General features: G+C 48.9%; 1 protein-coding gene across 1 annotated transcript; it reads right to left on the bottom strand.

Annotated features, from left to right (window-relative positions):
• Nucleotides 1-27070, bottom strand: GRHL3 (grainyhead-like 3 (Drosophila)). The gene is made up of 16 exons (XM_010000593.1): nt 27054-27070; nt 16957-17143; nt 16192-16253; nt 14399-14735; nt 14047-14126; nt 11824-11977; nt 10939-11050; nt 10158-10252; nt 7966-8124; nt 7286-7364; nt 6770-6903; nt 5885-5919; nt 5139-5227; nt 4908-4993; nt 3779-3843; nt 1-115 (listed from the first exon to the last, which is right to left on the bottom strand). Exons 1-16 carry the CDS (start codon nt 27068-27070, stop codon nt 1-3), a joined length of 1806 nt encoding a protein of 601 aa, XP_009998895.1.

Genomic DNA, 27070 nt, shown 5'->3' with positions numbered 1-27070 from the left:
TTATAGCTCCTTGAGGATGATCTGGAACTTGTCCTCTGCTTCCACCATGTCCAGGAGAAAGGCCATGTGGTTGCTGTAGTGCTGGATGATGTTGTTGTCCATGTTCACCAGGATCCTACAGGAGAAGGAGAACGGCTGGGTCAGAGGCAGCTCATGGAAAGGTTTGTGGAGGAGCTGTGTCAGGAGGGCTGGACATTATGGCACACTCAGGATTCCCAGCTGTGAACTGGGAATAACGTCAGTGACAAAGCCTGGTGGCACAGAGGTGGCCCTCTCCGACATGAACACAAAATTCCCACTAAAAATTTCCCTTCCTGCCTGTTACTGGCGCTGGGCAGGCACACGAGGGCACCAGTGTCCACCCTACCCAATTGGAGGGGCTCAGCCAGGATTAATTAATTAAAGCCCTGACACAACACAAAGGAACATCCCACAGAGCTTTTCACAATTCTGCCCTCAAGGTACCCAGCGTTTGCTGCACAGGCAGATTCATCTGGATTACGGCGGGGTGTGAATCTAGGGCAGAACTGCTCACTCCTCACTTCTTGCTGGGGTGCTTTTAGGGGTGCAGGATTCTGAACGAGCTGAGGCTGCTGTGGGAGCAGCTGGAAGTGGTTTGGAATAACATAGAACAACCTCCCGTGTAGACGTGCCCTGAGAGGTGCTTGGGAGCCCTTCCCACGAGGAGCACCCGCAGGCAGCCCAGCCCAGCCGGTGGCAAATCCCTCCCCGTGCTTCAGGACACCCCTCCAGCCCTGCTGCAGATCCCACAGTTCCTCTGAGCTGGAATCAATTACACGGAGACAGGGGGAGAAGCAAACATTTCCATTTAAACCTGAGGCTGCAGTTCTGTGCCAGGCATGAGCCCCTCAATTATTGTCATGGCAGGAACGGGGCAGCTTTGCATCACCCCTCTGTGTTCCCAGAAATCAGCTGGGAAATTTGTAACCCTTTGGAGGAAACAAAGAAATCAAATTATCTTTCTCTGCAGAAAGCACATCCCCTCCAGGTTCCTGCTGGGTCATTAATGGGGCAAAGCATTAATTGTGCAATGCTCCACAAGCCAAGATTAAAAAGAATAAAAAGAAGAGGCTGAGCATCTGAACAAATCCAATAGTTTAACGAGCACAAACACGGGGCCCTGGTGTCCCTCAGGGAATATCTTGGAGGTCAGGGCAGCCACTCTGGGCTGCAGTGCCTGGTTCCTGGCTCCTGCCCGTTGATCTCAGCAGGGCAGGCTCATCACAGCCCTGGCCCAGCCTGCCTAGATTTCAGAGGGGAAGGTGGGAGCTCTGCCCTCTTGTCCACTCTGCTCTGGTCTTGTGACAGAGCTGCCCCAGTTATCTCTGGCTCTCTTAGTGCAGGAAACCCAATAAGTCACCTGTGTCTCTCACTGCCTTCCTTCCATCTGATTTCTCAACCACAAAAGACTCAAGGGAGTGTTGATTAGGAATCCAAGCCCTGTATTGTTTTTCTAGACCAAACCTCACCGAGATACGAAATTACTTATTATTGTTCTTGAGTCACCCTGAGACTCAGTTCATCTGAATGAGCTCATCCCTCTGAGGAGGCCCAGGGCTGACAGTAGGTCCTCACCTGCTGTAAATCCAGGTAGTACCACTGAGCTTCACTGGTTTACACCAGATGAAGATCTGAGCCCCAAGCTGTAATTACCAAGAGAGGATTGTTTAGGGTGGAGCAATAGGACAAAATTATTCAAAGGAAAATTAAATCTGGGGGAGCAGGAAACAGTGTCTGACCCTGCCACTGAACAGACTGAAGAAAATGACCCTTCAGCAGTACCCTGTGGCATCAGGCATGTCCAGCCATCATTACATTTGCTATCAAAGTTTGTATTTTTTTCAATCTAATTTCCAGTTGTTGCCTTTTCATTCAATACCTTTTTGCTCCTCCATTTTGGAGAAGGACACCTGCCTGCTTTCCCTCCCAGTTGGTATTAAACAACACTCACTACTTATCAGATCAAGTATTGAACAAAACCAAAGCACAGCAGGGTAGAGGTGGCCTGTCCCCTGCAGCAGTGCCATTTCCTGGTCCACCTGCAGACTCATCAGTGCTGGGATCTCTCTTGCTGCAGATGTTCACAGTCAGCTGCTCAGAGAGCCTGAGAAGAGCTGTTGTCTGATGACAGCCTGATGACCTGTGGTGGCCACAGCACAAGCCACCGGCACAGCTGACACACCTGAGTTTTGGCTCAGCCCTGAAGCTGGAATAATAAACTGACCACCCCTGTCCTTCACAGTTGTTGTTCTTCAAGACCAGACTCTGACTCAGGGTGTGTAGGACAACCCCTCTCTTGAGGCCTCCAGTCTTGCTTTTTTTTATCTGGGGAGAAAATTTCCATTTCTGGGGCTAGTGGATGAACAGCATCTGACATGAGGGCCCTGGGTTCTGGACAGGTGGAAAAGCCTCCTGACAAATGTGGATACTTCACTGTAGCCCATCCTTCATCTTAAAATTAGGACCATACTGAAAACCCCTCCTAAATGGGGAAATGAGTTGGAAGCTCCCATCCCCATCCAAGGACTTTCTTACCTCCCTGCCACCAGAGGCAGATGCAGATACAGAGCTTCAGCCTAACCCGCAGCTCCCAAAGCCACTGTTCCCTAGTTTTGTTCTGCAGGGACCTCTCTGGGGGTTGTGCCAGTGGGAACAGTGGGGCTGCACAATGTGGGACCTGTCACCAGCCTTGCTCCTCTGCCTGTCTCTCCCCATGCTCAAGCTCTGGACCACGGCCAGCAACAACAATGAGTTCATCTCCCAGGCAGTCACTGCTGCTTGCAAAGCCTGATTGTATCTCGCTCACTCTGCAAGAAGTGCTCTGGATTTAACTGTAGGAAAATAAGCTTGGAAGTTGATGAGTCTTTCCCTTTCCATCAGCTGAAGGGAGAACTCTCTGCCAGAGCTGAGGACGACCCAGAGGGAGTTCTCAGTCCAGAAAATGTTTCTGGAAGTCGTGCCTGGCTCCACGTCGAGGCCACTGCCCTCGAGGGCACCTGGTCCTCAGCTCATGCAAATGAGCTCCTTTCCCTCTCAGCCACAGGGGAGATCCTCAGGGGTGGGTCACTAACAGATACCAGGTTGAAATCACTTGAGAAGCCACCTCACATGTACTGCAAACCTCACCTGCAGCCTGAGCAGGTGCACCTGCTTCCAGCAGCCCCTGACAAGGCTCAGGTGGGACCTGCACTTCCCTGCTGGGGCTGCACAAGAGCCACCAGTGTGGTCTGACCCATCATCTCCCAAAGTGAGCATGAGGCTTCCTGCTGACCTCCCTGGGCTGGGGCTGGGATGGCAAAGCTGGGAACAGACACTCCCCCTTTCAGATCTCCCCTCTTCATAGCGGGGCTGCCCATGCTCTTGTTTGGTCTCTTTCCAAGCCAGGGACATTCAGACTCTTGGCTGGGAGAAGCAAACATTTCTACCTCTCTGATGGCAGCAAGATAAGTTCTCCATAACCTCAGGCTTTTAGACTGAGACACAAAAGATCACCCATTAAACTACCCAAACAATTCCTCCTTCATCCAACCTCCTTTCCTAGGGAAACTTTGCACTCCAAATAAATGTAATACAAACAAGCATTATCCCAAATCTTTAAAGCCCAGAAAGATCTGAGTTTTATATGCTCCAAATAGCACAGCCTCCCATGGCTTTAGCTTTTATGATCTTGTTAAAGGCCACTTCAGCCTATGGCAGGGTACCAAGAAGAAGGGGCTTTTAGAGGCACAGCAGAAAGGCAGATGAGAGATTAGCTTACCCTCTTTTGCATTTTTTGTAGACTTTATAAATGCTTTCTTCAGGAAGCCCATATTTTTCTGAAATCTGCATGAGAAAACATGGCAATTCTTTGTACGTGTAAAATGAAATTCCCATGAGAAAACCCAAAGATAACACAGAGCCAGGGGTGTTCAGCAGCAAAGGATTCCCCCCCACCCCCTTTTACTCAGGAAGAAAGAGCCCAAGCAATGATCTGAACAGGATGATCTGGACATGCCTGTGTCTGGCAGTGGGCAGAGGGGCTTGGTTCTCTTTCTCACACCCACTGCCAGGCCAGGATCTTAGGGAATAACCTTCATTTCCTTTCTCTCATTCCCTGGCCTATTCAGGGCTTGATGCTTTTGGCAGGAAGGGCATGGGGGCTTTTCCTTGGGTGATGGATCCCAAGGTGAGACAAATCAGTGTTTGACTCTGTCTGCTGTGGATGCTCTGGCTGCAGCTTTTGCTCAGGTTTTAGTGGATCTGCAAAGTTTCCCAGCTCCCCAAGAGCAGGCACGGGAGCTTTGTAGCTTTTCCACAAGCATTTTCTATGGAGGGTTTGGACTCTCTGTGGTGAGGGATGGGGGAGGGAGAAGATGGAAAGAATCCCCAGTGCTGACATTTTTCAAACTCTCTATTTTAAAAGTTTGTAAAACCAACAGAGCTTTAAAGTGCAGCCATAAAGCCACCCCAAATCTGGGAGGTTTATTGTTTCCTTCCCAGCAATCCCCAAGGAGAAGTGGGTTATCAGAGATGCTGCTGATAATCATCACAGAAATATGTCTGTGTGCTTCTCAAACACAACACAGGGAATTCCAGCAGGAGGCCAGAATTGGCTTCAGGTTGCACATCTACAGCCTTGAGAATGGAAAGGGTGGGTTACAATGGAAAATATGAATGTGTTGTCACAAGAGAGGACTTACATTGTGATCTGAACCAAACATCTTGCCATAAGGTGTGTTCTAACCAGCACTGACACACACAGCCCTGCCAGGAGCCGTGGGTAGAATTCACCTGCTGCTCCCAACTTCCATTTCCATTCTCAAGACGTGAGGTATCAGCAGTCTCACATCCAGCTCCCTAGATATCAAGTCCCATTGTCTTTTTATCTGCAGTTTGGTAACACTTACAGCTGTTCTGAGGCCCTGCAGATCTGGTGTCTTCAGCATGAGAGCATCAAACACTTCCTCTGACTCCCTCCGCACATACAGCAAGACTGAAAGAGAGAAAGCACAGCTCTGACCAGGGCCCCTTACGGCCTGTCCCCAGAGGCCTGTCCCTGTATAACCCAAGATCCAAACTTATTTGAGTAAGGACAGGGAGAGACTACATTCCAGAGCTGTTCCCATCCCAGGGGTTACCTCTCTGAGGATCTTCTTCCTTGGTTTGCTTTGGAGGTATCGGGTCAAACTCATCGGTGAAGGAGGCGCCGCTGCGTTTCAGGGGCAGCCTGAGCAGAGGGACACGAGGCTCTCAGGGGGACAGAACAATGGCAGGGAACAAAACCATCCCAGCAACTGAACTTCTGATTGAACAACCAATTACTCCAACATCCAACAATTAAATATTGGGTTTGTAATTAGTGCAGCCAAGTGTCTACCAGAGCTGCAACCTCCTGCCCAACACACACAGGGAGATCAGAGGGTGCAGGCAGGGGTTGGTGTCACCTCAAACAAAGCCTTTTGTTCCTTCCTGTCACTGCTTCTCTACTTGACAGCACTAGAGTGGGTCAAGCCTGGAGAAAATACTGGTTCTTCCCACTCCAGACACACCACAGGTGTGATTTCTGCTTCATTCCAGATTATTTTACAGCAGTTTCTGCCTCTGGTGACTTGAACCATTCAGTGACAGTTCTGTGATCTCCCCCCTTCCCTTTCAAGCAGCAGGACAGTTCTGGACCAGACTCATGCTGGAGAGGCTCACTGAGAGGGAAAGGAATGGAGCTGCTTTCTGCAGCCCTTCAGCCCCTTCTAGGCCAAAGTTTAACACCTATTTTGGCACTCAGGGCACCAGGGAGAGACTGTGCTGTGCTATTTTGCACTGCAGATACGAGCTGCCTGTGGATGAGAAGCTGCTGGGTGGGAAATACAAACTGCCACTTCCTTACCTGTTTGCAGAGTTGGGAACAGCAGGAGGGAGTGCCTGGCAATGGAAAGGAAACATCCATCTTTTAGTTTGCACAGTGAGCCAGTGAAGGAGGGGGCAACATGAGCACATTTTAACCATGATTCCCCTCCTCCCAGTCCATCCTTTTTTCCTACACAATTAAACCCAAACACCTGTATGTGTTTCTTAGATTAAATGAAACCTGATACAAGAACCTTTCCAGATTCTTCTCTGCCTATAAGAGACCTGAGCATGTATCTAGCTAGACCCAAAAGCAGGTCAGATCTTATAACCTGCTTGGGATCAAGCACCAAGTTTCTCAGCCAGGTCTCTGAATGCCAACCAGATTCCTCTAGTCTCTGGTTTTGGTGCTGATCCATCAGTACAGCAGCCACTGCAGCAGGATTGTCAGCCACTGCTCCAGTATTGTCAGAGGTGACTTTTTCCCCCCTTCTGACAAACTGAGACAGTTGTTTCTTGAGGGAACATGGATGAGCCCTGAAGGACACTGGGTGTAGGAGATAGGGAAGGGCACAGCAGAAGGGAGTGATGTCCCACATGCAGGGTCTGATATGGTGGCATTTTTCCATAGTTCACTTTCTGCTGATATTTTTGCTGCCTCTCCAGTCTGTGGAAGCTGCAGATGATCCTGTAAACCCCAGGAATATCTGGCTGGGAGGAACCTGGGAAGGTTATCTTGCCCATCACTGTTGCATGACTATCTAGGCCACTCCTGACAGCTACATCTTCACCTTCACCACATTTCCACAGAAGAATTGTGGTTTGGTTTTGGTTTTTTACATAACACAAGTGAGGACTGATCAGTTTGGAAATGATGGGGGTGACAGCTGAGGAGAACAGGTTGGTTGTTTTTGCAGGGACTTACCGTGCCACACCTCTGCAGGGCTGAAAAATGGACGTTGGGGATGAACAGGACTGGCTGGGTTTCCAGGTCAGTCTCTGGCCTCAGGAACGTGATTTCATTCCCTCTGAAGCCAGAGAGCAAACAGCCTTTCAGACCTACAGATGGAAAGTCCAGTTCATCTCAGCGCAGATGGCAGTTTAGGAGGCAACTACGTGCAGAGAAAGCACCTGCCCAAGGTGTCCCCACAGAAATATTGGGAAAAAGGCAGGACCCTGCAGAACCAGGTCTCCAGGGCTTGCCCAGTGCCACCTCCCTTGGGGAAGGTTCCCTGCCCAGGCCCCAGGACAACTCAGGAAGGTTGGTTGGTATTAATGAGGGCTTTGAGAGTCCTGGTAGGACACCAGGCAGGGACCTGACTGACAAGCTGCTTCTGAACAGGGCTGATTTCATCAGGCTTGGAAAGAGCCAGGGCCAGATCCTGTGGCAGTTAAAGGACATGGATTTCAACACCCCTTGGGTCAGGGAACCAGCACTGACCGTTGTTATTGGAGTCCAGGCACTTCCCTTTCCTTCTGAACTGCTTCCTTTCATCATCCCGCATTTTCCTCTCTGCTCCCTGGGGGGAAGAGAAGGCAAAAATTAGGACAATGACAGTTCTAACATTGGTAGGAGGGGGTTCACTGGTCACCTCTTGAAGGTAAGTACAGAAAGGTAAGGGCAGCCTTTTTCAAAAAATGCTCATCTCAGGGGCCTTCTACAGACTGTCCTGAACTTCCTGCTACTTGTACATTTTTTAAAAAATTATTCAAAAATAAATAAAATTGCTTTTAAAAATGAAAAGTACAGACAAAAAAATCACTGTGAGAAATTGTTCCATGGGAAGATACCTGAGTCTGGAGGAGACCTTCTAAGGAGATTCTCACCTCTTCTGCTATTTAAAAACTTGTCAAAACCAAAGTTTATGATGAGGCTCAAGCCCCTTTAGGTCTGATGTGGGGACACTTTCTCAGGCCCCTTCCACAAAGGCCTCAGCTGTGCAGACACCTCCTGCCTGCCCTGCCTCCCCCAGCTAGGGGGCTCATCTATGAGCCCTGACCTCTGGGGCTGTTCTAAACTCTCACAACCTTTCTGGGTTGTTTTGGTTTTTTTCTGCTGGAGTCCCTGGCCACCAGTTTCAGACTCCCCTGGGCCAAGCAGGTGGAAAAGCCATGTTCTACCTTATCACAGAAGATCTTGATCTGGCAGACGGCACGGTGCACCAGCTGGCTGCTCCCCTGGCCGCAGTCATAGGTGTCAATCTGGAGGTTGAGGGGGACACCTTTCACTCCCTTCTGGGAGGAGAAGTCAGTGCTCAGGCAATTCACCCCAATAAATACCTGTAAATAGGGACAGAGATTGATGCAGCTCCTTGATGCTGGAAACACTGTCAAACAGCGGTGAGAGCAGCGGGCAGGAGAAGCAGTGGGTGGGATCTCATCAAGGCTGATCAGTATATACAGGGGTGTCAGGGGATGGGACCAGACTCTTCTCAGAGGTGTCCAGTGACAAAACAAGGGGCAATGGGACAAACTGGAGCACAGGAGGTTGAACCTGGATATAAGAAAATGCTTCTTGACTGTGAAGGTACCAATGCCCTGGGACAGGCTGCCCAGGGAGGCTGTGGAATCTCCATCCCTGGAGACATTCCAGACTGATCATGTTCCTGTGGGATCTGCTCTAGGGGATCTTGGTCTAGCAGAAGGTTGGACTGGATGATCTCCAGAGGTCCCTTCCAACCATTCTGTGATTCTGTGAAAAGCAGCTCCTGAGACATCCTTCCAAGCCTCACAGTATCAGCCAAGCATGGGAGCTGTTGGTTTCCTGCCTGAGCACAACCAGAGCTCCTTCCTGGCCACATTTCCCCCCTCCCACTGCATCTCTCCAGCTCTTTTTTAACTCTCAGGCTGCCCACTCACATCAGCTCAGACAAGCAGAGCAGATGCAAAGTCTGCCCTGGGATGCTCTTGCTGAAATTTTTTATCTTCCATTTGAACAAGGGACCCTCAGACAACAGTGCCCTGGAGGAAGGGAGGAGGGCTAGACTGCAGCTTGAGGAATTATAAATCATTGCTGCTGGTGAAATAAATATTCATCACACACTTGGCCTCCTTTATCACGAGGATGGAGTTATCTCAAGTGGAAACTTTTGAAGACAAGCTGAACACAGATATAATCCACCTTGTATCTCCAAATTACCAGCTCATTTGTGTGACCTTGAAATTTCCCCTGGGCTCTGGGGACAGATTTGCAGCTGGAGAAGCTCCCACAGCTCCCTCAGCAGGGCTTTGGCTGAGGATTTCAGCCCTGAAACCTAATGTCAGAACCCCTCAGTACCTACACAGAGAAAAGCAACCACTTCACTGTGGTGTGAAGTTTAACTGCACAAAGAGAAGCAACAGGTGCTAGAGACCCAAATACGTGACCCCTCCTGTCAGGCTCCCAGCCCTCCCAGCTCTCTGAAGTCTCACCCTCACCTGCCCCAGGCCACTGCATGGACAGAGTTTCTGCTAAGAGTTAAATCCAGTTTTGCTGAGGTGCCCCCGAGGGCTTGTCACATACCTGACATATTTCCATTTCTGACAACTTTGCCTTGCAGACATTTGTTAACCTCTTAGGTTGTAAAAGACCAAGGTGGCCTTTGGGCTAAAAGAAGGGTTTCTTGAGATCCCAAAGCAAACCAGAGTTTTCCCAAGCTACCAGCTTCAGAGAGGTGGGGCATTTATGCTTCTCTTTTTATCTTAGTTACTTTATCTTTTTTTTTTTTTTTATATATATGCTCCTTTCAATCTGCACTAGATACAAAGTGTTAATGAGAGACTCTGAAGAGCTGCCGGAGAGAAAGCAGAGCTGGGAAGATGTTGATATAAGCTTTATGGATTTTAAGGTCAAAAGGGATCTTATGACCTGTCTGGCTCCCCTCCACATCACACAAGCCACAGAAGGGTGGTCAGTCATTTCTGCATCAAAATGCTGCTCTGAAAGGAGGGTCTTTGTTCCCTAAGCTGTGGTTTATTTAAATAGGCTTCACCTACATGTGAGCAGAGCCCAAATCGAGCTGCCTGCTGCAGAAAGGCTTTCTTCAGAGTTATCCATCAGCACTAAAACAACATCTCTGAGCCAGTCTCAGGTGTGCCCAGAGTGTTTATTGGCTAATGGCAACACTTAAGCACACAGAGAGGCACGGGTGCCCTTCCCCACCGGCCTGGCAGACAAACACTACCTGGGGCCACTGGAATGGATTGTTTGGATTTAAACCTCTCCCTGTCTTTCAGCTGAGGAGTGGGGAGGGGGGAGCCTGGGCCCTCAGAAAAGGGGCTACAGTTTTGCTGTGGACCAAGGCTTCCCAAATCCCTTCAGGAACAGGTTGTACCTTGGCTTCCTCGTGGATGTTCCACACGAAGGACAGTGCATTGTAGGCCAGCTCCTCGATGTTCTGCACCGTGTTGAAGTTTTCTTTGCAGTCAGCTGAAATGCAAGGGAGGAGCAGTTTATCCTCTGGCTGGTAAAAAATAGTCATATTCCCTGGGTTTTCCACTCTCCCAAAAACCTGCCTAAAACTATGAAAAGTCTTGTAATACAAGGGAAACCATTCTTGATACCACAGGATAAACCTTAGTGTGGGGGATAGGCCAGACATGACCTGAAGGAGGCTGGTGGCTCCTGCTTGAGCAGTGATGTTATGCAGTCAATGCAGGTTGCTTCTGAACTCAAAATGACTGCGTGGCTCTGAGCCACAGGGTGCTCAGCAAGGTGCTCAGCTGAATGGACACAACCTCTGCCTGGGTCAGCATAGCACACTGTGGTGGCAGTGGAGAAGGACAAACAGAAACAAAGACTTTTCCAGCTCAGATTGCTAGAGCCCAAGAGGTCATGGATCAGCTGCAGGAGCTAAAGTAATTGAGCAGTTTCTGTCCCTCTGACTGAGGCTCCTCTTAGGTGTATCTTGGGCTCCTATACTTGACAAACACCATCTTAAACCGCCAAGAGCTTCTCAGCCAGAAAGAACGTGAAGCCAGCAGCTCAGCCTGCTCCTCTCTGCTTTCCCCCAGGTCAATTCTGGAGCTTTATCTGTGTTACTGGGTACTGGAAATGCAGTAAAATGGTGCTAGAAGTTCTCAGCCCCCCCAAAGCAGTGGGACAGCCCCTCATACCAACGTCAATGACCCTCTGCTTGGCCGTGGGCTGGCGGGAATGCCAGTGCTTCCAGAACTTGAGCTGCTCCGTCGGGACCTTCTCGTTGTCAAAAACAATCATCACAACACTCTGCAACACAGCCAGGACACCCCCTGTCAGTACACACTGCAGTCTGGTGCCCTCACTGCCCTTTTCCATCCTCTGCATCCATGTTATTGTTCATGTTTTATAGCTGGGGAAACTGAGGCAGGAAGGGAGAGGGACTGGAACACAGTCATGGAGGCAGACACAGAGCAAGGGGCAAAGTGGAGATGCCCTGATTGTCCCTAATGGTCCTGCCCAGGAGCTCCTGCTGGCTCCAAGGAGTGCAAGGATCCTGCACTGAAGGGATGTTAGCAGTGCTGCAGCAAGTACTGGGCTGGGGCAGCCAAAATAGCCTTTTTCTAGACATCCTCTGTTTCAGGAATCCTGTAAGTCCTGAGATGTCCCAAGTCTAGCCCCTAAATACTGCTCAGGACAAGGCTGCTTTGCTGGGAGTTCAAGCTCAGCTTAGTCTCAGGGGTGGCTCTGAGACCTGCCCACACATCCCAGGAGCAAGACAGGAAAGCTCTCTCCAACTCAGAAGCCTTCCCACTAGGGCCCCCAAGCAGCCATCAGCTAGGGAGGCTTTTTGTGCATCCCTGACCTTGCTGTGAAAGGTCCCAAGTGGCAGGTAACACAAGGGCAGTTGCTGTGCAGGGAGGATTAGCTTGCTAAGAGTGAATCCATCCCATTCATCACTGTAAGCCAACATGAGCCACAAAGTCACTGCTCGTCATGCTCAGCTCTGTTCCCAAGCCAGTCAAATTGCTGGATGTCTGATCACAGCATGTGTCAGCAAAAATTGTCAGCTTGTCTCTTACCTTCACTTTATTTGAGGACAAGTGTAAACATTTGCTGTCTCCAGCTGTTCGCAGTGTGATGGGGTAGAACTGCCCTTTGTTGAGGTAGGCCATGGGAGAGTCCCCAGACTTGATGTGAATGGCTTTGGGTGACCCCAGAGTGTACTCAAAGTCACTTGTAGGAACAAAGAGAGAATGATGAATAAGCACACGCTGCTGTTTCACTGCAGGAGCAAAACCAGGAGACATGCAGGTCTCCAGGTTACAGACACTGCACACACAGGAGGCTCTGCCCCCTTCCCCTTCTCCCTCTGCCCAACAGTTGTGATCAGCACACACTGATCCTCCCAACACCCTGGGGAGCAGCAGTTCTCAGATATCACAGAATCATAGACTGGTTTGGGTTGGAAGGGACCTTAAAGGCCACCCAGTCCCACCCCCTGCATGGGCAGGGACACCTCCCACCAGCCCAGGCTGCTCCAAGCCCCATCCAACCTGCCCTTCAACACTGCCAGGGATGGGGCAGCCACAGCTTCCCTGGGCAACCTGGGCCAGGCTCTCACCACTCTCACACTCCAGAATTTCCTCCTCATGTCCAACCTCAATCTCCCCTCTTCCAGTTTTAATCCATCCCCCCTTGTCCTTTCACCACAAGCCCTTATCAAAAGTGCCTCATTTTACCCTTTGGTTTTGGTTTAAAACCCCCTGTACATTATTGCAAACGAGGGTTTTTCTGGGGATGGCTACAGAACCATTGCACAATTAAAAGCCTAAACCAAACAAAAATAGGTACCTCTGATGAGACTTCTAAACCAACCTAAACTCAGATTCCTGTCTCTAAATTCACACCCAGAAATGACTGACTCAGGCAAGTTGTGTCCTAATAGGTCCTGTAGAAAGAGGAGGATCTGCAGGACACTGACATCTGCCTCTGAGCCAGGGGCTTAAAAATGGTCTTAGAAGCCCAGCTTGTTGAACTCTCAGTCTGGTGGGCAGCAACTTTAGCCTTTACAGAAAAGGTCTGTAGTGTTACCCAGAGAAAGGTGTCACTGTTGACAAGCAAATTTAAAAGACTGATTTTCAAGAGGTCCTGCTCTTGGAAAGTCACCAGCACCTAGAAGCATTCAAACAATCAGGCTATAGCTCAAGCTGTTTTCTCCTGTGAGGACTCTGTGCAAGCCACCACCTGCACACAAGCCTCCACACAGACCATTGGAGTGCCCTGAAGATCGTTGATTCCATGTTTAGTCACCAACCCATCTCTTCTTCCTCCTCCACCTCCCCTGTGATGCCATCTCTACAGATAGGCTTGGCAGCTCCTCTTATCTAGAGCCAGGAGAGCCAGAGAACTGTAGTGCACAAAGAAGCAGCAAACAGCCTCTGCTCACCGAGGGAGCTGCTATGTGAAAATCCCCACGTCTGACAGCTGAGTCACAGAGTCCAGTGACTCAGGAGGCAAATAAAAAGTGGGAGGTGGAATAATGTTGCCTACTGGGAGGTTTGATGCAGTGTCTAGAGCAGGAAAAGCTCTGCCTGAGAGGGGTGGGAAGGAGGAAGAAATCTCATGTTTTAGAAATGAGAGGCAGTGGCACCCTCTAAAGTCAAGGTTGACTAACAGTGCTAAGCCCAAAGTGAGAACACAAACCATTAGAAGGAGGTTGATTATCACCATCACCAACTGTCCTCCTCATTTTCTCTGTAATTTACCCCATCTCAAGGAGCTTGTGGAAAGATGGTGCAGCCACCAGGATCTCTCAGTAGCACAGGAAGCAAGTTGTGCTCCCTGGCAGGGGCTGCACTGCACAACAAACCCTCCCCTGGGAGATCTCAGGGCTGCATCTCCCCTCTTGCAGCTCAAGGTGCTGATGAGGTGTGACTGACAGAGCAGAGTCTGAACCACACACCTCTCGAGCCAAAAACATGAACTGTCACAACTCCACCTAGTAACTTGAATTTAAAACTGGGTTTGACTCCTTTTCAGCAAAACATTTCAACCCTGACACACCTGCTCCATCCCACAAACACTGCAGTTCATCACTGCTTTGTGTCTAAGGAGTCACGGAACAGCAACGTGCTCCTAAGACACCTGGGGGACAGGACTTGTCTCTGCAAAGCATGAGATCTGTAGGTTTGCAGAGGTCGTTGCCAAGGCTGGCACTGGGTGAAGAAAGGGCTGCAGTCTGTTCCCAGGAAAGGGACACAGCCAAGTGCCCTGGAACCCAGAGCCCACAGACTGGCAGTTACCTCTTGACTCCATCGGCAGCATAACTCTCAGGGCAGGGTGGCTCTGGCTGGGGTTTGAGGATGTCACTGAAGAGCAGAGACTGTAGACAAGCGGAAACAAACCAGTCAGAAGTGGAATCTTTCATTGCTTTGTCCATCCACCTTCTCCCAGAGGCCACAGACCAGTCATGGACCCTCATCTCCAAGCCTTATCCTACTTCCAAAATCAATGCAAACCCCCCAACAATTCAAAGGAAACTGCATCAAGCTTCAGATGCACCAGCAAAGCTCCCCCTGACTCCAGCATGAGCAAAGCCCAGCCTAGAGCCAGGGGTCCTGCACTGCCAACATGCAACCCACTGCCAGCTCTGACCTCCTGGGGATCCTCTTTGAAAGTGCTGTCTGGCTGCCACCTCTGCTGTGGTGGGGCCACGGGGATGGTCTCGAAGAGGGAGTTCAAGGAGCTGTTGTCGTAGACGTCCCCTGGAGGGACCATGTAGTTGTCTGGGGTGGCATCCAGTTTGCTAGTGCCCGGTGGAAGCATGGCTGGCTTGTGAGGAGCAGGGATGCCTTCGAGACTTAAGCCGTTCTTCTTCTGTGGCTCACAATATTCTTGGGTCATGGAAACATTTTCAGACAAGAGCTTCATGAGATGGGCTGAGCCATCAAAGGATGCGATCTCTGGGTCATAATCCATTCCGTGGCAGTGCCTGGTGGAGAAAGGGTCCTGTCTCAAGCCAGGGCAGAGGGTGGACAACCCCAGCAAGTTGTCACAGCAAGAAGCAAGTGCTTGGATGTGCTGCTGGGAAGCAAACTGCACAGTCTGGCTGCCAGGTGACCTTGAGTCAGCTGCGTACATCTCCTGCTTGATATGGGAGATGTGACAGGCCCGTGGGTGATCTCCACCCACACCTCTCAGGGCAACCAGCAAGAGCCAGGGGTGCTCAGCAGGTAAGGGACGATCACACGGAATCAGGGAACACAGTTCAGATGTGGTTTGGGGCTGCAGATCCAGGGCCTACATCTATTATTTCTTTATTTAGGCTATTAAACACTCTGAGCAGCAGGGACAAGAAGAGAGACAACTGCTCTCTGGTCTTTTGCAAGGCTCATTGACATGAAAAGCTGAGTTTTTAAAATTGCCCTTTTTTTAGGCCTTTTGCAGTAAAGACCAAGTATAGGAGCCATCAGTGACAAAGACATGTACAAAAACACATTCCTGTGGCTCATGGAAACCACCCCCTCGTGCAGCATCCCAAGGGCTGGTCCCTTCTGCAGGGGCTCTGTGACCCCTCTGACTCTGCAGCCACAGGTGGGAACAGGTGGCTCATTGCCCCTGTCACCATGCTCAGAAAACAAACCAGCCCCCCACCAGCAACCCCCACACCTCTTGGCAGCATGAGCTACCCCCAAGGGAGGTAAAGCTGAAGGAGTAGCTCCCACCCACTCTGCTTCAAAAACTTCTCCTTCAGATATGTCCTGAAATGTCCATAATTAAGAAAAAAAACCTGCAAGAAACCCACAGCACTGTCCAGAACACAGTGGCCTTTCAGAGAGGAGAAAACATCTTCACTCATGTTCCTTCTGAGGATGGGATGAAGAGGCTCATTCTGTCAAGTAGTTAAAAACAGACAACCAGAAAAGGCTGCCAGAGTGCACAGCATCCAGGAAGGGGAACTGAACTCATAGTGGCAAATGAGCCATTAATTTAATAGTTAATTATCTGAAAACCTCAAAGGACAAATGGGAGTCACTGGAAGAGAATCCTGGGAGGCTGGAAGCAAGTGGAACAGAAATCCTTAGCCCAGTGAATGGAAGAGGGCTTGGTCACTCCCTCCTTGCTGCCAACATTTAATCCTTTTCCCCTTTCCAATTGTCACAAAGTAGGAAATAAAGACAAATTTTTCAGTTGCTGCAAATCAGTGCAGCTCCTGTGAACACAGCTGGACAGATCCTCAGTTGTGTAAATGGGTGTAGCTCAATTTATACCTGCTTGGGATCTGGCCTAAACAATTTTAATGTATGTCTCAGGGTTAATAACCTCCACTGTTGTTGGTAATAACACTGTGCTTTGATGTCTATTTTATGCAAGCTCAGAGACCCATCATGCATGCAAGCAGCTGCAGGAGAATGAGACAGCTAGAGAGAGCAAAAAATGGAGCTAACCTCTTCCCTAGCTCATTGCGTCCCATCATTCCAGATGGAAGAATCCTCTTCTCCTTTGGGACCTAGAACAAGGCAGAACAAAGAGTTTGTTTATTGTTAGACTTTATTCATGGAAAGCAGAGGCAAAACCAGCCTTGTCTGTGTCACAAGTGAAGTCTGAGAGATAAAACACTGGGGGAATAATAAACACTGGGTGAGGACACAGGAGACCTGGGCTCTCTGGCTGGTTCTGCCATGGATTCCCAAGGTAACCTTAGGCAAGCCACATCACCTTGTGCTGGGAAGGACTTTCAAAAGCACCCAAGTGAATGGGAACATCAGTCCTATTTGTTTCAATTAGGGCTAAATCATATCCACATTTGTTGAAGCCTCATCCTACAAAACACCAGGACAGTAAAGGTGCTGGGGTCTGCAAGGCACCTGCCTATTCCAGCTCCATGTCTCTCAAAGCATTCCTGTTTCTCATATGAAAGCTGACAGGTAAAAATCCCACCAGGCTGAGACTCAAGACACCCAGGTTCAGTTTCCCACCCTTGTTCTGGGTTCCCTCTACAGTATCATGGTGGCTTGTGCCTCAGTTCACCTCCTGTGCACTGGGGATGACAGTGGCACCCTATAGCTGGGGGTGTTAGGACCTTCATTGCATAAACAACACGGAGAGCTCAGGGGGTGAGGACCCCTCCCCGGGGAGCTAAGCACGTATTTGACCTTCAGGTTTCTCTGGGACAGGCTCCCCCCAGCCCCCCAGCCCCAGTGGGAACCCACCATGTAGTAGTCATAGAGGAGGCTCAGGGCAGCGACGCTGTCATCGTCGCCGTTCACCCTCATCATCGCTTTGGTGGCTGCAGTCAAGGGGTTCTCCAAGTAGGTTTTCCAGGCTTCATCTTCGTTGGTATAAGGGAATTTCTGGAAGTTCATGGTGTCATTCTTCATCAGACGCACAGATCTAAAACTGAGCCAGACAGAGGAAACAGACTAAAGGATGCTCATTTTCCACAGCAATTTCCAGGCTCCCCAGATGAACACATGAAGGCCTCCCCAAAGGCACTCCTGGAATGGAGAAGGGATGCCTTTCTGGTCCTTAACTCCCAGAGCCTTTGGAATTCCCAATTCTTCTGCCTGTAGCTATGTACAAAATTAGGCCAGAGTCTCTCTCATGGGACTGTGGTACCTCTGCTTCCCCCCTCCTGCCCCAACATGTCTGCAGCCGCTCCTTCCCAGTCAGACCATCATCACCACCACCACACACCATCAAGGGGGGACACTGGTCAGTAACTTGACTGAAATGTAACTTTGCAACTTTTTCCAAGAGTCTGAACCTAAAGGACAGTCCAGGACTCAAACAAAAGTGATCACTCAGTGTTCAGAGACCTTGCTCCACCCAGATGAAACCCAACCCCACCATTTTTCATTGCTATAGTTCATCTTCTAAAAATCTAGTTCCAATCCAACTTAGGGTTTGTTTTTTTTCCCCATCATTTGCACATGATTTTACTTAGAGGGAAGCAGACAAGCAGATCACAACACCCTCCCTTCCACTGAAGAATTCCTGACAAAGGTGAGGCTCATGGGACTACGTGAGCTGAGAAGCAACATACCAAAATAATGCCTTGCCTGTCCTCTCTTCTGGCACTTTCTCCAGGTCTCTCCATCTTATTTTAATAAACTGTCAGACACTTAATTACCCAAACATTGGTCATCTTTCCTTTTCCTCCAGCAAATCTTGCCAGCAGCCAGCACAGAAGTCCCTCCCTGCATTCCCTGGGTGCTCTGTGCTGCAGGTTCACCCTGCTCAGAGGAGAAGATGGATCTGTGGCCCTACTCCTGTCAGGTCCTTCAGCCACATGTACCTGGTGCCACCACAACAGCTCATACTATTCATCATAAAAAAACAAGCTTTGTGGGCAAAACTTACTTCTTCATCAAAATGGAAACTTGCTGGAAGGGCAGGCTGGTTTTTATTAGTGGAAGAAGTTTAAATTTAAATATATATATATATGTAAGAAGAAAGATTTCCTTAACTCTCCAAAGTTGCCAAGAGCAGAACTTTTTTAATTGCTGGGTTTTTTTATGGAAAGGCAAAGAAAAGCTACAGGAATTTAGGTGTCATTTTAATGGCATTTTTATAAGGAATATGTTGTCTCTGTATGTTTGGAAGAAGTCCTGGGCTAAACTTTTAAGTGAACCATTCAGAGAACAATGATTCCTCTTGAAAGGAACCTCGCATCTCTGACACTCCCAGTTACTGCTGACCATGACAGATCCTGCCTGCCTGTTTGGTGGGAGCTGCCCACGATGACAGGGTGAAAACCAGGCACTCAGCAGATGCTGCTGGGCTGGAGATGGGAAGGGTGTGGAGGTGAACCTTGGATGGGTCAAAAGATGCTGGTCCATCCTCCCTGGCAGCTCAGCTGAGATGGCTTCACTCCTGCACACACACTGATCTCTCCCACTGCCCTGTCTCCAGTAGGTAACACACACCTCAGCTGTGCATGGGTAGTTCTGGTGATGCTCCAGGATGGAACCCAAGAGCTCTCCTTGGCTGAGCAGAGAGGCAGCCCTAGAATGGGTCAGAGCCTCTACCAGAGCAGCACCCATCAAGGGCAGCCTCTGCTGTCCTTGTCACCTTTTTATGAAAGAGTATGTTGTTTCCACCCAGAGTCCCTTCACATCTGAGCAGCACAGCAGAGGAGCTGGTACCAGCTCTGCTAAGGGCCCGAGGCACCCTCTGGTTTCTGCTCTCTGGTGGCAGCAGGTGCCTGAGCTCGGGCTGGTACCGGGAGCAGCTGTGTTCACCCCTCCGTTCTGGCCACCACCAGCTCCCATCACAGGCCAGTATAACAGAGATGCTGAGCTGCTCCTCTTCTCCCTCGCACATCGGGATGAGGCGCTAACACGGGTTTCAGCCCGTGCATGAAACCTCACCAGGTGTTTGGGGAGTTTCGTTGTCTTTAGCGTTTCTCACGCAGCCCTCCCCCCCCGCCCGGCGGTGCCGCTGCCGTCCCAGGGCAGCGATCGCCGTGACTCAGGTTTCACTGCTCTCGACTTGGCGATGGGCTGTTCAGTCCTGTCTGGACAGGAATCCTCACCCCTTCTCAATCCGATCTTCTCAAGGAAGAATAGGCAGCAACAGAGCTTGCTTGCTCTCAGGGTGAGACTCAGCTCCTATCACTTGTAATCAACATAGATAAACATACCACGGGAAGATGTAGCAACAAAGTGTTCAGGGGCTTAAAAAAAGCCCAGATATTACAAGGAAAAATGCTTCAGAGCTTTCTGCTCCCTCAGCTGAAGCATTTCTTGTTGTAAGACCCTGTTCTGCCTCCCTGCCTGGTCACTTGGCCATAGCACAACCACTGCAGGCAGCAGCAGCTGATGTTCTCACATATTACCACCTACTCTGCAACCTGTAGGCAGAGGGAAGCTGAGGTCTCAGCCACTCTGTCCAGTTTAAGAAGAACACAAGTTTGTCTTCACCCCAAGGAGGTTCCACCAATTCACCCAGCTTGGGTGGATTCACTCCAGGACTCGGACAAAGGTGACACAACAGGGATGGCACATTTATTCCATCTTCTTTCTTTGGCAGACTTTACATGATCCCTAATAGCCACCAAAATGTTTTGAGTGGAGCCAGATGAAGCACCTCAGATGAAGCTCTGCAGCTGAGATGTAATGCAGCCTTCACCCCGTCATACTTTTCCAGAGAGGTCTGCTCTGCTCTGACCCTGTTCCAGAATATCAACAGGGCTAAACAACATCTGAAGAAAGAGGGTGAGGTGAGGAGATAAGCAGAAATTATGACAAGTTTAGAGGCACCTTTTGCACACCAGATGCATTTCAGTTCATGCAGCCACAGCACACCATGGTGTCCCTCTGCTCCTGCAGCCCCCTCTCCAACTCTGTTAGCAAACTTTGAAGTAGAGAGGCAAGAAGAGGCATCCACACCAGCTCCAAACACAGGTGAACTTGACTTTCATCACTCCCTGCAATGCCCCTTCCAGGTGGCTGGGCCATGTTTGCCCACTGCAAACTGCTCTGTTTAGCAAAACAAACTTTCCTTTTTCCAGGCAGTCTCCTTGGTGTGGTGGCTCAGCCAAAGTGAGGACCAGTGGGTGAAACACAAACCCATGGGACCAGCAGCTCCCTTCTTGTGTGCACAGCCCCAACCCGCTGGAGCCTCAGGGTCATGGGCAGGGTTTTGGGAAGGGAGCAGAATATTTGTTTCCAAACAGTTCAGAATTTGACATAAGGTGATACCAGCCCCTTCTCCCTGCTCCATCCCATCCCAGCTCTGGTTCCCCTGTTTATCTGTCAAGCCTGTAACAGTGGCCTCCTGGTTATGAATAAACACTTGGGGCTACACTGAAACGGGAGGATATGCCCAAAGGGTCTAGGTGGGGAACTCAGCCAAGCAGGAAAGAAACACTTTTGCCTTTTGTTGGGTTTCAGTGGGTGATTTTGCTGGCCTTTAAGCTTTGTGTTTCTTGTCTTTGTTCTCTTCCCTATAATTGATTAGGCCTCCAACCTAAATATTAGCCACGCCAGAGCTGATGGCTCCAGAGAAGCATCACATTGTCAAAGGAGCAGAGCACCCATGGCAACCAGCAGCAGGAACTCAAAGCTGCAGAATAAAGATCCCAGCCCTCAGGACTTCAGTGACACCCCAGGCAGCTCACACAGGGGCTTACATTAGCTCTGCCTTTGCCCATTGCACTCACCTCCCTGCTGAAATAGCCCTGATGTTCCCCAAGAGCCTCTTCCCAAGGATATGGGGAGGGATCAACATCAGCAGGGCTGATGAAGAGCAGCCTTTACCATCACTGCTTTCTGGGCTAGAGATTTTAGCCTGTAAACCAGGCCTGTAACCAAGGAGGAAGAGCATCCCACAAACTGGCCTTGTTACCAAAGCTAAACTTCTCAGAAAAATTCTGATTTTACCCTATCTGTGCAAGTTCAAGAAATAAGCACACCTGAAGACAACGTGACAGTGCAGCCACCAGTAAGTGCACTGGCACAGGCCCATTCACACAGTCAGGCAAAAATCCAGGCAGAGACAGAACCAGGAAAAAAACCCCACAAAAATAAACATAACAAACACAGGGACTAATGATGAAAAACATTGCCTAGATGCCAAGTACAATACAGTGCTGATCCATAGGCATCCAAGGCCTAGGAGACCACTAATCCCATAGACCTGCACTGCCTACAGGACCGAAATATTTTCTCTGGCAGCTGGATAACAATGTGGCCTCTGTTGCTGGATTTTTTCAGGGACATTCCAGCAGCACCACCAACCTCATGGCAGTGCAGGATGTTAACATCACAGCTAGATGTTTCCTAGCCATCCCTCAGCTCTGTTTCACCCACAAGGAAGAGCCTCTCTTTTTTCTGGAAGGACATGGTGTGTGGCACATGGATGAGACAGGCTCACCCAACACACCCAACTGGGGACCCTACACAGACACCACAGGGCAGATACCTGCACTTCACAAGTGTGGACCAGAAATGTCCAGTGGCTGGGATGGAAAGAAAAGAGACCATTATGAGTGTCTTTGAGGCTCCTGTTTCCCAAAAGGGTGCTGAGAGTCCTCAGCGTTGGTGCAAGGCAGTGGTGCTCAGCACCAGGCAAGATGATGGTCAGCCAGGTGGGATGGAGGAGGCTGGAGACCAGGGCTATGTGCCTCATGCTGACACCCAGAGAGACAGAAACCTGCCAGGCTCTTTGACTGAATCCCCTACCCCAACTCTCCTGCAGAGCTGAAACCAGTTGGAAAGGTTTGCAGACTGAATCCAAAGTGCTGTGGAGCCAGAAAAACCTTCCAGGGACAGGTGCTACCTGGGTAATGAGCAGGGAACTCACCTGCCCCTTGGCCCTCTTGGGTTACAGCTCTTCAGGACCCACAGACCCAAGCTCAGTATTCCTCCATTTCTACACCAGCCTAAATCCCTGATTTTGAAGCCATTTATTATTCCAGGAGGAGAAACTGAGGCATGGGGATGGACATTAACATGACTCAACCAAGGCTGGTCAGTGAAGATGAGGGAGCAGAACCAGACCTGAACCTCTGCTATAAACCTCAGCAGCACTGGGCTGGTTCCTGCCTTTCTAGCCTGAAGGGCTCCATGAGATTCAGTGCTGGGTGATGTTTGGGGGACACCAGCAGGTATTGTGTTTTACCTGATAACATCACCCTTGAGGTATCCACCCACACAATCACATTTCACAAATCATCCCTGCTCTAGTGCCTTCCCTGCCTAACAAAACAAATGACAGCACAGAATTTGTTTGCAGTTCAGGAATTATGGCTGATTTTTTCCAGAAGCAGTTTATGATGTTAGATGCTTCAGTTTTCAGGTGTCCTGAGTTTCATGGTGATCTGGCTCCAAAGAGAGGACAGAAAACCCAGAGTGATGCCTCTGCCTGAGCATCTGCTACCACCTGGCACTTCTGACATAATTGCTCTAACCTTCACTGTCTCTCTTGTTTTCATCACAGACAGATAAGGGCACCTTATGAACACATTCCTTCATCTCCACCAACACATCACACACTGCACTGGAGCTCCCAGTCCTTCAAACACCAGCAGAAAGATTACATAGGATGAGAAGAGCTTCATAACTCCAAGAGTTTAGGTGCTTTCAGTTATCTTTTTTTTTTTTATTTCAGTGCTCATGGATTTCCTCCTGCCTTCAACATCCAAACCCCAAGCTACTTGCTATTTGATTTTTAAATTCCCATATATTCACTGGCTCTGAGAGCTGTGGCTTTTAAGTTAAAAATAAATAAATAAATCAGTTTTACAAGATTTGGATTTTAAAAAAAAACCCACAAAGGCAGCAATAAAGGGATATGCAATCTTTCGTGACAAAGTTTATTTCTTTTTACTGCTCTCCAAGTAATCTGGTTTTAATCTAGTAATCAATTACTATGGGTTAATTATACAGGCCCAGAGGCCCTGACTAAGAAGAGAGCCCGATTTTACTCAGGTTTCTATTCTCACATCACATCCTACCAGAGGATCCTGCAGTAACAACTAAATAATGGGTCACATTTCTGTGTGAACCTCAGCACTCACTTAAGAAAGTAGAAGGAGCAGAAATCAGTATTAACCTCACGGGGTTAATGCCCTGAGAGCCAACAGGGCAGTTTAGGCTGGGATGTGCTGTTATCTTCCTGTTGCCTACAAACTCAGCCAGCTAACAAAGCTGGCACCTGGGTTTAAGCTGGCTGGAGGTGGGGGAGGTGAATCCTCCCAGGAGTTGCCCAAGAGGACACAGGAAGCTTGTGTCAGGGCAGGACACTTGACACGAGCCTCACGCGGTGCCTGGAGCTCCCTGCCCCTGCCTGGCAGTGCCTCTGCCTTCCCCAGCTTCCCTGTCTACAGAGCTGGTGAGGCACAGCCAGGCTTGCCTCTCCACTTCTGTTGCCCTCTTTCTTTCCTCTCTGGAGGGACTTTTCAGGCTGGCCAGCTCTCAGCTGCCCAGATCTCCTACATGTTGTTGGGCTTGTGTGCTATGTACAGACACTCTGTTCTGGTTCAACACATCCTGTGAACACGTGTCCCCCAAGGTCAGACAAGCCTTTTGCTTTGCTGGATAATAAAAAAATAAATACCAGAATGTGTTTCAAATAATATATTACTATTTTTTTTTTTGGCCAGAAAAATCAGGTTCATCCCATTGTAGGTGTAACTCTAATGAACAACACATTTCTGGAGAGCAAGCACCAGAATGATGAAAAGGAACAAAAACTGGGCAGAGTAAGTGGCTGGCACCCAGAAGCCCAGCACCTTGGTAAATAACACCTGCTTTTTTATCCTCTGAATACTTGTGGTTGTGAACACTTTGGGGACAAGGACTGGTTTTGAATCAGAGCTACCTTCCCCTACGCCACCACAGCCACCAGCCAGCACATCACACACCTACAGGAATCACAACAAGTGAGGCATCACTTTTTATCTTCCAAGCTTTGGAGTTGGGTATTAGCAATGGAGCCCCAGCCAGAATATAATCTGTACAATCAGTTCCACTGATTAAGGTTATTTTTCAGCTGCTGCCTTCATCACACCCAGCACATGGTCCACTCGGAGCCCTCTCCCTGCCAGTCAGCTGAGCTTGCAGGTGCAGTGTAAATGCAAGTGCATTTTTGGATGAAAACTTTACAATGATCAACAATTCAAACACCAAACCGAACAAAGCAGGTGTAGATCCTCATCAGTGCCACTGTCTTTATTCTACAAATGTATCTGAGTTCTCCCCAGGTCCCAGTCAGCTGAAAATGTGACCCACAGCATCAAAGCAGAGATCCTATGTAAATGTTGATTTATCTCTGCTTTGAGTCTAGAGTTTATTCAGAAGCTTTTACTCCTTTGTTGTCAATTGCATTGATTGTTGTTTTCTTTAATTTACAAATCTCTCTCTTTACATAACTTTAAAAAAAGAAAAAAATCAAACACCCAGGTCTCCCTGGAAAGTGTACCTTGCTTCAGCCTGGTTATCCCTTGTGTGCTTTACTGCCAGGATTTTATAAAAGGGCTTTAACTTTTCATTCACCAGGAGCATAACTCAAGTTTTAATAACACACCTTATGCATGACAAAAATTTGCTTCTGGCGATCATGGTTTCGACCACAAAACCACAACTGGGAGTAACTCCTGGTTAACTCTTTCAAGCCCACGCGTTGCAGTGTTAGACAGAAGTTCAGTTTAGAAGACTATGGAAATGATCAGTTAGAATATTTTACAATAGGCAAAACATCTAATTCTCTCATGCCACGCTAGTCTCTTCCCAGTCCTTTCTATGAAATTCGAGTGGCAAAGGGAGTGATGAGATTATTCTCCCTGACATTTTGGGAAATCCATGGAAATCAGCTACATCTGGGCACACGTTCCCAGCTCAGATCCATCCTCCCTGTGCTCAGCTTGTTGTGGGGGTTGTAGAAAGAACAATGGCTGTGAGAGACACAGACACACCGTGCTGCCCTTATCAGATTCTCTGAGCACAGCTCAGGGAGCCCTTTCCTTCCCCTGATGGCTACAAAGCTCCACCCTGGATGACTTAGGCCTGGGTGATTAACCAGAGGTTAACAGCTACTGCAGCGCTCAGATGTTGGCCTTTAGCAGCTCTTCACCAGGTTCCTCCTCCCCAGTGACACCTTTTCCCCTTTAAGTAAACCCAAAAGCTGTCTGCAGGTTTCAGCTGTGCCTTTGGTACCACGAAGTTCCCAGCTCCCTTAGCCCCTGCTCAGCCCCTGGCAGCTTTCTGAGCTGCTCCAGGAGCTCCAGGCCCTTAGTGCTGCTGGAGTGTCCCTGCAGTGCCCGGCCCTGGCCCCTGCCGAGGCACCAGCAGCCTGAGGCTGTTACACCCTCCTCTCCGCAATCCCCAGAGAATTATTTCCCCCAGCTGTGGGTTATTGAACTAAAGTGAAATTCCCAGGGATCTGCAACCGCGTCCTCAGCCGCCGCACGGAGCCTCTTCCCTGCGGAGGTGCCCGGGTCGGTCCCGCAGCCCGGGAGCAACCAACAAACCTCCCCGATCCACCGGGCTTTGGGCCGGGATCTGCATCACAAAAGGGATGATGCCGCTCCTATCGGCTCCCCCTTTCTCATGCGCAAGGCACAGGGGTTAACAGCCCGTTAGGGAGAGAAGAGCCAAGCAACCATGTAATTCAGCAGGTAACATAATGCCCCAGCCAGTAATTAGTAACGCATCCATCTCCTGCGCGCACACACACACACACACATCAACTACAAATTTCCCGAAGAGTTCAGAAAGGGAAAATTTAAGTCACTGCTTCCTAATGGATCCAATCATTTACATAAAATAATAGTTAATGCTGCATCTTTCAAGAGTTCTTAATGATTAAGAGATCAGCTGTTACAACAGCCCTGCCAGGCTTGTGGACACACAGGGGATGTGTGTTTCTTTCAAAACAGCTTCTGAAGCATGAGATGTGCACGAATGTAAAGATGGACACCTATTTTTTCTGTTTCTTTTCTTCTATTTTTATCCTTATTATACATCACCATTTAATCCAGGGCTATATACCTAGAGTTTTTAAAGACTGGCTGACAGCAGCATTCACGGCCAGGGTCCGATATTCCCCCCAGCCTTCACTACACCATGTCATACCAAAATGCCATTTGCTTTTACTCCAGAGCTGAGAGGCATGACATGCTGTGTGAATCCACACAATCCGTATCCAAATCCCAAAATACTTGTATGACAACTCGAGATTAGAAGCAAGAGTTAAACAGCACCAACAAAATGTTAAGAGCTTCCTCTTGCTTAAAATAAAAAAGAAATAGAATCAGAATTACTTGATAGAATCATAATGTGAATCCATCTACTTTTAAAAAAAACAGAACAACAAACCAAGGGAAAAAAACAACCCAGCAAAAAAGAACACCACACAATAACCCCTTCCTCCAGAAAGGAGAAACTCATCCAAAATTGGTAAATAATTTGGAAGGTATTTTCTAAGGAAAAAACAAACCACAGGTTCATTGTAGCTTGAACTAGACTTTGTTGGATAGAGGCAGAACAGATTTGCCTCTAGACAGAAGCACCATGTGTCAAGTTGTAAGTCTGAAGGGGAAAAAGAAAAAAAAAAAAAAGGATCCTGATTTTAAACAGCTCAAATAGTAACACTTGTGATTCCTCCTCAGAGTAGCAACAGGTTAGTGAGGAACAGAAAGTCTGAGAAATGCTCCTATCCCATTCTTTTACTTCCACTTGCAAACAGCTGGACAGACAAATTAAGCCAAGGAGTCTAATTCATTCAGACCCAAAGCACTTAAACAGCCTGAGAAGAAACAGCCGTCACCGACAGGAGTGGGTAAACAGAAAAATCCTCTACTTACTCAAGTTCATTAGACAT

Source organism: Chaetura pelagica, unplaced genomic scaffold (assembly GCF_000747805.2).
Source record: "Chaetura pelagica isolate M959 unplaced genomic scaffold, ChaPel_1.0 scaffold676, whole genome shotgun sequence".
NCBI classification, from domain to species: Eukaryota; Metazoa; Chordata; class Aves; order Apodiformes; family Apodidae; genus Chaetura; species Chaetura pelagica.
Note: the sequence above shows the minus strand (reverse complement) of the source record. Positions and strands in the feature narration are given on the sequence as shown.